The 12722-nt window shown below is 55.2% G+C and overlaps 1 protein-coding gene and 1 non-coding gene across 2 annotated transcripts in view; one reads left to right on the forward strand and one right to left on the reverse strand.

Moving 5' to 3' along the window:
* Positions 1-1748: 1748 nt before the first annotated feature.
* LOC127566714 (5S ribosomal RNA) lies at positions 1749-1867 on the reverse strand. The gene has a single exon (XR_007955797.1). It is a non-coding gene; the product is annotated as a 5S ribosomal RNA (ribosomal RNA).
* Positions 1868-9615: 7748 nt separating this feature from the next.
* Positions 9616-12722, forward strand: part of LOC127566653 (E3 ubiquitin-protein ligase ZFP91-like) — a 46275-nt gene continuing 43168 nt past the window's right edge. Inside the window, 2 exon segments of the mRNA XM_052009168.1 lie at positions 9616-9779; positions 11354-12134. Coding sequence (XP_051865128.1) covers positions 9616-9779; positions 11354-12134 — 945 coding nt within the window.

The following is a 12722-nucleotide window of genomic DNA, read 5'->3' on the forward strand; positions in this document are numbered from 1 at the left end:
GCAGGAGAGAACGGGAGAGCGGGAATTAGAGAGATACAGGCAGAGAGTGAGATAGTGTGGGAGGAGGATCTAAGTGCTGGAGAGAGAGAGAGGTGGGTGGTTAGACAGGAGATTTAATAGGACGTTGAGCGTGATTCGTTGGTTGTTGACTGACTTCCAATTTCTCTGTCACTCTCCATCCTTCCGTCTCTCTCTCTCTTTCTCTCTCTCTCTCTCTCTCTCTGTCGCTGTGCCTCTCTCTGAATACAGATGTCATTCTCTCTATAATAGGACATTGCTCTGGCTGCCCATCCCCCTGACGGGTCCTCAGTTCTCTCCCTGCTTCTTCTCTCAATTTCGGAGATGCACAGAGTGAGAATAAGAGATGGAAGCTGGTGGAGAGCGAGAGAGACAGGGAGAGAGCGAGAGAGTACATAGAGAGAGAGAGGGATGGAGAGAGACACACAGAGGGAGATGGGGAGAGGGCGTGGGAGGCAGTGAGAGAAAGACGGAGAGAGAGGCAGAGAGAGACGGGGGAAGGAGAGAGACAGAACAAGAGAGGGGGAATGAGGCAGAGAGAGATATTTGGAGAGAGAGAAAGAGACAGCAAGAGGGAGAGAAAGTGAGAGAAGGGGCAGAGACAGAGAGACGGAGAGAGGCAGAGAAGAGCAGATTCAGAGTGGAAGGGAGATGGAGAGTAAGAGAGAGAGAAATAGAGAATGCCAACTGTATTTAGTGAGAGACACAGTGACAGAGAGAGAGACAGTGAGAGACAGGGACAAAGGGAGAGACGGAGAGAGAGGCGGGGGAGAAGGAGAGACAGAGAGAGAGAGGCGGGGGAGAAGAAGAGACGGAGAGCGGGGGATGGAGAGAGAGAGAGAAAGAGAGAGGGAGAATGAGGCAGAGAGAGACATTGGGAGAGAGGGAAGGGGACAGGAAGAGAAAGAGAGAGAGACAGGGACATAGAGATAGTGACAGAGGGATACAGAAGCAAATGAGACAGAGTAGAAGAGAGAGAAGGAGGGAGATAAATAGAAATTGACATCGGTAATCAGGGAGAGACACAGGGACAGAGAGAGAGAGGGAGGGAGCGAGTGAAGGAGACGCAGAGAGAAACGGGGAAAGGGAGAGAGAGAGGGAGAGAGAGGCAGAGAGATATTGGGAGAGAGGGAAAGACACACAAAGAGGGCGAGAGAGAGAGACAGAGACAGAGAAAAAGACCAGAGAGAGACAGAGAGGAGCAAAATGAGACAGTGGAAGGCAGAGAGAGAGAGAGAGAGAGAGGTATAGAATGACATCGGTATTCAGAGAGAGAGAGGACAGACAGAGAAGAGAAGGACACAGCGAGAGACGGGGAGAGAGTCAGTCAGCGGGAGAGGAGAAATATACATGAGAGAACACGAATTCGAGATATACGGGCAGAGACTGAGAGAGAGTGAGAGGGATGTCTGAGAGCGGGAGAAAGAATATGGGGTGAGAGAGAGAGAGAGGGTGGAGGGGTTAGACAGGAGAATTCAGAGGACGTTGAGTGTCCCCACACAGGTTCTGACATGCCCGTTGGTTGAAGCTGCAGTCAAGGTGAAGTGAATTTTAAGCTATTACGCATTGACATGATGCTGAAGGAAGCGAGAGGAGCGAGGTACTGAGAGTGCAGAGTTTTCTATCGTTTGGAGGAGATGAAAAATAAGGGAATAAGCGAAATTGTGGGAGAGATGGCGATATAGAGAGAGGGAAGGGGAGAGAGGGTGCGGCTCCTGGCGGTAAGAAAAAGCCTACGGCACCTGGTATTCCCAGGCGGTCTCCCATCCAAGTACTAACCAGGCCTGAGCTTGCTTAGCTTCCGAGATCAGACGAGATCGGGCGTTTTCAGGCTAGTATGGCCGTAGGCAGTCACCAGCCGCTTCTCACAGCACTTATCGGGCATCCTCACACCGACAAGCTGCCCACATACCGCTGCCTTCTCCCCAAACTGCTCCGCATTCACTTATCAACTGCATCTTCACCATTTGCAACTTACACGCTGCTTCCTTAAACATCTCCTCTTTCTCACGCTGACTTATTACCACCACCCTTTACACCCCATTACAAGCACTCGGATTCACTCACAACCGCTGTTCACAACATAAACGCCGCCCTTGCCTGCAATTTACACGCATATTGTGCACAGCTCACACCACCCAGCTTCACACATCACCTTTCCCCCTGCACATCACTCTGGCTCCCCATCCTCCCGTCTTCTAACGGGTCCTCGGCTCTCTCACCCCCTCTCTCAATTTCAGAGATGTACAGTTAGAATGATAGAGAGCGAGAGAGAGAGAGAGAGAGAGAGAGAGAGAGACGTAGAGACAGAGAGAGACGGGGAGAACGAGAGTGACAGGGATAAACAGAGAGAGAGAGATGGAAAGAGAGAGACAGAGAGATACCGGGGGGGGGGGGACGGGGGGAGAGAGAGAGGAAGAGAGAAAGAGAGAGAGAGAGAGAAAGGGAGACGGGGAGAGGCAGAGAGACAGGGAGGGAGACAGGGGAGGGAGAGAGACAGTGGCAGAGAGAGACATGGAAAGAGAGAGGCAGAGAGAAACGGGGAAGAGAGAGGGAGGGAGACGGGAGAGAGACATGAAGAGAGAGAAAGAGAGAGAAAGAGATGGAAAGCGAGAGACAGAGATAACGGGGGGGAGAGACGGGGGAGAGACAGAGACGGAGAGGGACAGAGAGACAAAGAGAGACAGGGGAGGGAGAGAGACGGAGAGAGAGAGAGAGATGGCAAGAGCGCGAGAGAGAAACAGGGAGGGGCGAGGGAGGGAGATGGGGAGAGTGAGAGACAGGGAGAGAGAGACAGAGAAAGGACTGGAAAGAGAGAGGCAGAGAGACACGGGGAGAGACATGTAGGAAGAAGAGGGAGGGAGAGAGACGGACAGAGACAGAGAGACAGGACAGCAGAATGAGACAGAGTGGAAGGGGTAGAGAGGGAATAAGAGAGAGAAATAGAGAACGACAGAAGCATTCGTTAGTAGAGGGGATCAGAGGGGATCAGAAAGAGACACACACAGGTGGAGAGACTCAATCAGGCAGATGTACGCAAAGACGGGAAGGGACGGGGACGGAGTGAAGGAGGGAGAATTAGCAGAGTCCATGGAGGGGAGGCTGGTTTCCTCGATAGACTGGGCCGTGTCCACAACTCTCTGCGGTTTCTGGCGGTCCCGGGCACAGCAGTTGCCGTACCAAGCTGCGATGCATCCGGATAGGATGCTTTCTGTGGTGCATCGGTAAAAATTGGAAGCAGGCATTTTGGTGGAGTTTTATATAGACACATAAATATGGAGGGAATGGGGGGGGGGGGGGATATGGATGATACACAGGACGAGGATATTTGGTATAAATTGCCATCAAGATCGGCACAATATAGTGGCCTGAATGGCCTGCCTAGTGTTGAACTGTTCTGTGTTCTCTCAATTATGCAATAATTTACAAGAAAGAACACAATTAGAACAAAAATAAAGAAAGTCCATTCTGCGAAGTGATCAAAGTGTTTTTAAAACTGAGGTACTGATTAGGGTTGTTCAGGTTTGAGCTTAAGATTTCTTTATTAGTCACATGTACATGGAAACACACAGTGAAATGCAGCTTTTGCGTAGAGTGTTCTGGGGGCAGCCCGCAAGTGTCGCCACGCTTCCGGCACCGACATAGCATGCCCACAACTTCCTAACTCGTATGCCTTTGGGAATGTGGGAGGGAACCGGAGCACCCGGAGGAAACCCACGCAGACATGAGGAGAACGTTCAAACTCCTTGCAGACTGTGGCCGGAATTGAACCCGTGTCTTTGGCGCTGTAATAGCGTTACGCTAACCGCTGCACTACTGTGCCTATGACAATAAGCTCGACCTTGACTTAACCTCTCCCCATAGCAGATACCCTCCAATCCAGGTGAACCTCATCTGCACCCCACTCCAAAGCCTCCACCCCCTTCCTATGATGGGGCGACCAGAATTGAATGCAATAGTCCACATGTACCACCACATTAATCACTACAGTTTAGCAACGCTGGCAGCACTTTGACAGCTTTGCACTAAAAGGGACTTTGTTTTCTGGCCAGTGGATCAGTGCCCACAGCGAAGGCAGCGAGGCTGTCACCTGTCCCGTGGACGGGTCATAACAACATAAGAAATAAGAGCAAGAGGAGGACATCTGTCCCGTCAAGCCTGCTCCGCCATTCAATAAGATCATGGCTGATCTGGCCGTGGACTCAGATCCCCACCACCCTTAATACCCCCACTATGCTAAAATCTATCTGTGCCTTAAATAGATTTAATGAGGTGGCCTCCACTGCATCCCTGGGCAGAAAATTCCACGGATCCACCGCTCTCTGGGAAAAGCATTTCCTCCTCATCTCCGTCCTAAATCTACTCCCACGAATCTTGAGGCGATGTCGCCTGGTTCTCGTCTCATTTACCAGTGGAAACAACATTCCTGCCTCGATCTTATCTATGCCTTTCATAATTTTATATGTTTCTATCAGATCCCCTCTCATTCTTCCGAATTCCAGCGGGTATCATCCCAGAATACTTAATTTCCCCTCATAGGATAACCACCCTCATCCCTGGAATAAACCTCCTCTGCACCCCCTCCAAAACCAGTATATCGTTCCTCAAGTAGGGTCAAATATGATGGCAGAATATAGTCTTAATGGTAGGACTCGGCAGTGTGGAGGATCAGAGGGATCTTGGGGTCCGAGTCCATAGGACGCTCAAAGTGGCTGCACAGGTTGACTCTGTGGTTAAGAAAGCATATGGTGTATTGTCCTTCATGAATCGGGGAATTGAATTTAGGAGCCGAGAGGTACTGTTGCAGCTATATAGGTCCCTGGTCAGGCACCACTCGGAGTACTGTGCTCAGTTCTGGTCGCCTCACTACAGGAAGGATGTGGAAGCCATAGAGAGGGTGCAGAGGAGATTTACAAGAATGCTGCCTGGAATGCGGAGAGTGCCTTATGAAAGCAGGTTGAGGGAACTCGGCCTTTTCTCCTTGGAGAGCCGGAGGATGAGGGGGGACCTGATAGAGGTGGATAAGATGATGAGAGGTATTGATAGGGTAGATGGTCAGAGGCTTTTCCCCAGGGCTGAAATGGTGGCCACAAGAGGACATAGGTTTAAGGTGCTGGGGAGTAGATATAGAGGAGATGTCAGGGGTAAGTTTTTTACTCAGAGAGTGGTTAGTGCGTGTAATGAGCTGCCGGAAACGGTGGTGGAGGAGGATACGATAGGGTCTTTTAAGAGACTGTTAGATAGGTACATGGAGCCGAGAGAAATAGAGGGCTGTGGGTAAGCCTAGTAATTTCTCGGGCAGGGACATGTTCGTCACAGCTTTGCGGGCCGAAGGTCCTGAATTGTGTTGTCGTTTTTTCTATGGTTTTATGTAAGGAGCCCGGAACTGCAGGCAGTTACTCCAGGTACGGCCCCAACAGTACCCTATATAGTTGCAGCATAACCTCCCTGCTGTTAAATCCAATCCCTCTGGCAACGAAGGCCAACATTCCACTTGTGTTCTTGATGACCTGTTGCGCCTGCAAAGGCTAAGTCCTGCAGTTATAGTGGACACTCCAACAGGATGCTGATCCGTGACGAGGTGCAGGATTGCACAGGAAGCACAGACACACACACACACACACACACACACACACACACACACACACACACACACACACACAAAATGCTGAAGAACTCAGCAGGTCGGGCAACATCCAGGGAGAGAAGTAAATAGTCGACGTTTCGGTCCGAGGTCCTTCATCAGGACTGGAGAGGAAGCGGGCAGAGGCCGGAATAAGAAGGTCGGTGGGGGGGGGGGGGGGATGGGACGAGGGGGGGGGAGCAGACGCCGGCAGGGGATAGGTGAGTCCAGGTGATAGGCGAGTTTTGGTGAGAGGGGGGCGGTAGGAGGGAGGGGGAAGGGGAGCGATGTACGAAGCTGAGAGGTGACAGATAGAAGGGACAAAGGGCTGAGGAAGAAGGAATCCGATAGGAGAGGGCGGCGGACCATGGACTAAAGGGAAGGAGGCGGGGAATAGATGGGCAGGTACTGAGGGCAGGGAAAGGAGAAGGGGAAACGGAGCCACAGGAGGACAAAGGAGTAAATCACACTTAAGAAGAGGGGAGCGGTCCCCGCAAGTTAGAGAAATCGATGTTGAGGGCGTCAGGTTGGAGACTCCCAAGATGGAATACGAAGCGTTATTCCCCCACCCTGCGTCTGGCCTCAACGTGGCAGCAGAGGAGGCCGCGGACAGACATGTCAGTACGGGAGTGGGATGTGGACTTGAAGTGGGTGGCCACCGGGAGGTCCTTGCGATGGAACGGAACGGTGCTCCGGGTGCGGCCTCCTCTGCATCGGCGAGACCCGGCGCCGACTGGGAGACTGCTTCATCTGGCACCTCTGCTCCGCACTTCCGGAAGAGGTAGATGCATTGGGGACTTTTAACAGACTCTGCTAGACACCTACATGATCGAGAAATGGGGGGCTATGGGGGAGGGAAGGGTTAGATAGATCTTCGAGCAGGATAAAGTGTCGGCTCAACATGGTGGGCCGAAGGGCCTGTACTGCGCTGTGATGTTCTGTGCACAAGTAACATAGAACAGTACATCACAGAACAGGCCCTTCGGCCCACAATGTTGTGCCGGCATAGCTAATCCCTGCTACCTACAGGGTGCCCAAATCCCTCCATTTTCCTCTCATTCATGTGCCCATCCAAGCCCCTCTTAAATCCCCCAATGAACTTGCCTCCACCACCCCATCAGGCAACGCATTCCAGGCGTCCACCACGCTCTGAGTAATAAAACGTACCCCTCACATCTCTTAACTTACCCCCCTCACCTTAAATGCAAGCCCTCTGGTATTGGATCGCTCAATAATGGGGAAAAAGATATTTCTTGTCCACCCTATCTATGCCCCTCATGATTTTATACACTGCCAACCGTTCAGCCTCCGCCGCTCCAGAGAAAAGAGCCCAAGTTTGTCCGGCCTCTCTTGGATAGTACATGCCCTCTAATCCAGGCAGCATCCTAGTAAACCTCCTCTGCATCCTCAAGATGCCTCCCACATCCTTCCTATAGTGAGGTAACCAGTATTGCATGGAATACTCTAAACTTGGCCGAACCAGAGTTCTATAGAGTTATATGCTGTTCTCTTTTTACCAGAAAGGATGCAATTAGACCAGAAAACCACGTCCTTTTTAGTGCAAAGATACCAAAGTTGTCTCGGTGTTGCTAAACTGTAGTGACTAGGGTTGTGCCACATGTGGAGATTTGCATTCGATTCTGGTCGCCCCATTACGGGAAGCTTGCAGAGGCTTTAGAGAGGGTGCAGAAGAGGCTCACCGGCACACTGCCTGGATTAGTGGGCATAGAAACATAGAAAAACTACAGCACAATTCAGGCCCTTCGGCCCACAAAGCTGTGCCGAACACGTCCCTACCCTAGAAATTACTTGGCTTACCCACAGCCCTCTATTTTACTCAGCTCCATGTACCTATCTAACAGTCTCTTGAAAGGCCCTATCGTATCAGCCTCCACCACCGTTTCAGGCAGCTCATTACACGCACTCACCACTCTCTGAGTAAAAAACTTACCCCTGACATCTTCTCTATATCTATTCCCCAACACCTTAAACCTATGTCCTCTTGTGGCCACCATTTCAGCCCTGGGGACAATCCTCTGACTATCTACCCGATCAATGTCTCTCATCATTTTATACACCTCTATCAGGTCGCCCCTCATCCTCCGTCGCTCCAAGGAGAAAAGGAGAAAAGGCCGCGTTCCCTCAACCTACTTTCATAAGGAATGCTCCGCATTCCAGGCAGCATCCTCGTAAATCTCCTCTGCCCCCTCTCTATGGCTTCCACGTCCTTCCTGCAGTGAGGCGACCAGAACTGAGCACAGTACTTCAAGTGGGGTCTGACCAGGGTCCTACATAGCTGCAGCAATACCTCACGGCTCCTTGAGCTGCTTGAGAATGAGCTACGTGGAGAGGTTCGAAAACCTGGGTTGCTCTCTGTGGAGCGGCGGAGGCTGAGGGGGAGATCTGACAGAAGTTTAACCTCTCTGATTATCTCTCTCTCTCTCCACCTGTGCACTTCTCTCCGATCAGAGAGGTTGAGTCAAAGTCGAGTTTATTGTCATCTGCACAAGTCCACGTGTGCACGGGTGCAATGAAAAACTTGCTTGCAGCAGCATCACAGGCACATCGCATCATGTAAGCAGTATTCACAAGAAAAATAATCAATTAAACAAATTGTACACTATTTTTAAAATAAAACATAATTAGAACAAAGAAGTGTATTTTAGTACAAAGTGGTCATATTATTGCTAAACTGCAGTGATTAGGGTTGTGCTGGTTGGAATTGGAATATTATTGTTACTCGTACCGAGGTGCACTGCAAAAAAAAGTCTTGCATACCTTTCATTCAGATCAATTCATTGAGGTAGTACAAGGTAAAACAATGAAGTAAAGAGTCACAATTACAGTGAATGTGCTGTGCAGGGACACAGTAAGGTGCAAGGTCATAACGAGGTAGATTGTGAGATCAAGGGTCCATCTTGTCGTACGAGGGGACCGTTCAATAGTCTTATAACAGCGGGATAGACGCTGCCTTTGAGCCTGGTGGTACGTGCTTTCAGGCTTTTGTATCTTCTGCCTGATGGGTTGGGGGGGGGGAGGAAGAGAGAATGTCCGGTGTGGGTGGGGTCTTTGTGCTGGCTGCTTTACCGAGGTAGCGGGAAGTGTGGGCGGAGTTCGCGGAGGGGAGGCTGGTTTCTGTGATGTGCTGAGCTGTGTCCACGACACTCTGCAGTGTCTTGCCGTCCCGGGCAGAGCAGTCGCCGTACCAAGAACCGAAGGGTTGAAGGGAAGTAGCTATTCCTGAACCTGGTGGCGGGGGGACTTCAGCCTTCTGTACCTCCCGCCCGATGGTAGCTGCGAGAAGATGGCACGTCCTGGATGGGAGATCGTGGGTAGGGGATCTTTGATGGTGGACGTCACCTTCTTGAGGCAGCTCCTGCTGTAGATACGACCGATGGTGGGGAGAGATGTGCTAGTGATGTATGGGGCAAAGTCCACTACTCTCTGCAGCTTCTGGCGTTCCTGCACACTCGATCCGCCGTCCCAGCCCGTGAGGCAACCAGTCAGGACACTTCCAACAGTACGTCAATAGAAGTTTGGTGACAAGCCTCAGAAGGTAAGGAAACTGGTGTAATTTCCTTGTGATTGCATCTGTGTGCTGGGCCCAGGGCAGCCAACCCTGGCACCCAAGAGGTGCAGGGGAATCCAGTGACTCCGCCCTGAGGGCTGGTGGAGGTGGAGCTGCATGTGCCACTCAAAAGGACGCAACCAATGGGAGAAGAGAAGAGGAGCTCCGAAGGGTGCAGCCCAGCTGTCAATCAAGCCTGAGAAGTGAGTGGGAGGGGCTAACAGGCCGGCCACCTGACGTCAACCGGCCTGAGCCCGCCCACCACTGTTCGCTCATCCGCACCAACCAATGGCAGGAGAGGTGGACGCGGCTCAGCGGGAGAACGGGGATGTCAATCAGCCCAGGTCAGGTCGTGGTGGTGGTTGTGTGTGTGGGGGGGGGGGGGGGGATGACGTCGAAGGCGGGCATGGGCTGGCCAATCAGAGCGGGGAAAGTCAGGGGCGGGGCCTTGGCTGCCATTCAACCCTCGGTCGTCAAGGCGACGGGGCGGGCCAAGCGTCCAGCTCCACCCGGCTTGGGGCGGGGCTACAAAGGCCACACCCCCACTCCCTGGGCCAATGGGCACCCGAGGTGAGTGGGGGGGGGGGGTGGTTTGGGGATGGGCGGGGCCCAGCCGCCACTCTGCACCCAGCAGCCAATGGGATGCCCGCACTTGCTTGGGATCTTCCCCTCCCCTCACCGGTTCCCGTCAATCGATGACGGACGGGGGCTCCGCCAATGGGAGCCGGTGGGGCGGGGAAGGCGCCGGACTCTCAGCAGGCCGCCAATAGGCCCGGGCGGAGCCCGGGGAGGGGGCGGGGACCGGATCTTTCACCCCCCCCCCTCTACTGACCAATCACCAGTCTCTCTCGCTTTCTCCCGCCTGACCAATCACCAGTCTCTGTCCCCCCCCCCCCGACAAATCACCTGTCTCTCTCTCCACCCTGGCCAATCGCCTGTCTCTCTCTCTCTCTCTCTCCCTCCCTCTCTCTTGACTCCCCGACCAATCGTCGGTCTCTCTCTCTCCCCTGACCATTCACCAGACCCTCTCTCTCTCTCTCTCTCTCTCTCTCTCCCTTAACCAATCACCGCACTCTTCCCCCTGACCAATCGCCAGTCTCCCTCTCTGTCCAGACCAATGGCTACACGCTCTCTCTCCCCTGATCAATGGCCAGTCTCTCTCTCCCCCCGACTAATAGCCAGTCTCTCACCCGACCAATAGCCAGTCACTCTCCCTCTCCCCTGACCAATTGTCAGTCCCTCTCTCTCCCCTGACCAATAGCCAGGCTCTCCCTCCTGACAAATCGCCAATCTTCCTCTCCCCTGACTACACTCTCTCACCTGACCAAGCATCTCTCTCTCTCCCCGACCAATCTCCAATCTCACTCCTTCACCCCTGACCAATCGCCAGTCTCTCTCTCTCTCCCCTGACCAATCGCCAGTTCTCCCCCTGACCAATCGCCAGTCTCTCCTCTCTCTCTGTCTCCCTGACCAATCGCAAGTCTCTCTCCCCTGACCAATCGCCAGTCTCACTCCCTCACCCCGACCAATCGCCAGTCTTTCGCCTGTCCAATCGCCAGCCTCCCTCCATCTCTCTCCACTGACCAATCGCCAGTCTCTCCCACTGACCAATCACCAGTCACTCTCTCTCCCTCTCCTTACCGCTCGCCAGTCTCTCTCTCTCTCCCTCCCTGCCCTGACTAATCGCCAGTCTCATCGCGTCTCTCTCTGCCTTCTGACAAATCACCAGTCTCAATCTCTGTCTCTCTATGTCTACCTGACCAATCGCCAGTCTCTCTCCCTCACCCCTGACCAATCGCCAGTCTCTCCTCGCCACCTGACCAATCGCCAGACTCTCTCTCTCTCGCTTCTGACCAATCGCCAGACTCTCACCCTACCCTGACCAATCGCCAGTCACTCTCTCCCTACCCTGACCAATCGCCAGTCTCTCTCTCTCTCTCTCTCTCTCCCTCTCTCCCCTACTGACCAATCGCCAGTCTCTCTCTCCGTCTCTCTCCCCTCACCAATCACGTCTCTCTTCCCTCCTACTGACCAATCACCAGTCTCTCTTCCCTCCTACTGACCAATCGCCAGTCTCTCTCTCTCCGTCTCTCTCCCCCTGACCAATCACCAGTCTCTCTTCCCTCCTACTGACCAATCACCAGTCTCTCTTCCCTCCTACTGACCAATCGCCAGTCTCTCTCCCCCCCTACTGACCAGTCGCCAGCCTCTCTCCCTCCCACCCCACTGACCAATCGCCAGTCTCTCTCTCACGCCCCGCCCCCGCTTCCCGACCAATCGCCAGCCCGGAAGAAGGGCGGGCGGGCAAGCGCAACCCCCCGATTGGCGGCGCTCCCCCCCCTCCCCGTCAGTCACCGGCCGTCGCCGTGGCAACAGGCAGGCGGAGCCCGGCCGTGCGCGCCGGACAAAGGGGCCGCGCCTCGGGCACGCGCGCGCGCGCGCGGCTTCGGCGGCGGGGGCGCGCGTCCGTCGGGAGCGAGCGGCGCGGCGGCGGGAGGGGGAGGGGGCGGGGCCGGTGAGAAGATGGCGGCGGGCGAGCGGAGCGGCGGCGGCGGAGGCGGAGGCCTGGGCGGGCCGGCGGCTCGCTGTCACCGGGCGGGCCCGGGGCCCGGACTCGGAGCCGGAGCCGGAGCGGGCCTGGCGCTGCAGGAGGAGGAGGAGGAGGAGCAGGGAGAGGAGGAGGAGCAGCAGCAGCGGCGGCCGGAGGACGGAGCAGGAGGCGGGGGGCAGTCGCAGGCCCAGGCCCGGGGCCTCGGCCTGGTCAAGCGGGAGGAGGCGGAGGAGGCGGAGCTGGAGCTGAGGCGGCAGCAGGAGGAGGAGGAGGGAGAGGAGGAGGAGGAGGAGGAGGAGGCGGAGGCGGCCGAGGTGGAGGTGGAACTGGAGCTGGAGGGGCCCGAGGAGCCCGGGGTCCGGGACAGGCCGCAGGTGAGATGAGAGGGGGGGTGGGGGAGGGGGGGGCGATGGTGGTGGTGGTGGTGGTGGTAGGAGGGGTTGGGGGGGGGGCGATGGTGGTGGTGGTGGTAGGAGGGGTTGGGGGGGGGCGATGGTGGTGGTGGTGGTAGGAGGGGTTGGGAGGGGGGTGGTGGAGGGGGAGGGAGGGGTTTGGGAGCTGGTGGGGGAGGGAGTGAGGGGGTGGGAGGGACGGGTGGGGAGGTGAGTGAGGGAGGGTGGGGAGGTGGGTGAGGGAGGGAGGGGTTTGGGGGAGGTGGGTGAGGGAGGGAGGGGTTTGGGGGGAGGGGTTTGGGGGGAGGTGGGTGAGGGAGAGAGGGGTTTGGGAGAGGAGGTGGGTGAGGGAGGGAGGGGTTTGGGGGGAGGAGGGTGGGGAGGTGGGTGAGGGAGGGAGGGGTTTGGGTGAGGGAGGGAGGGGTTTGGGGGAGGAGGGTGGGGAGGTGGGTGAGGGAGGGAGGGGTTTGGGGGGAGGAGGGTGGGGAGGGAGTGAATGGTGGGGGGGTGTGGGGGAGAGAGTGAGGGGTGGGGGGGAGAGAGGGAGGTGATGGGAAGGGACGGCTGGGT

This window comes from Pristis pectinata, chromosome 44 (assembly GCF_009764475.1).
Source record: "Pristis pectinata isolate sPriPec2 chromosome 44, sPriPec2.1.pri, whole genome shotgun sequence".
Classification (NCBI taxonomy): Eukaryota; Metazoa; Chordata; class Chondrichthyes; order Rhinopristiformes; family Pristidae; genus Pristis; species Pristis pectinata.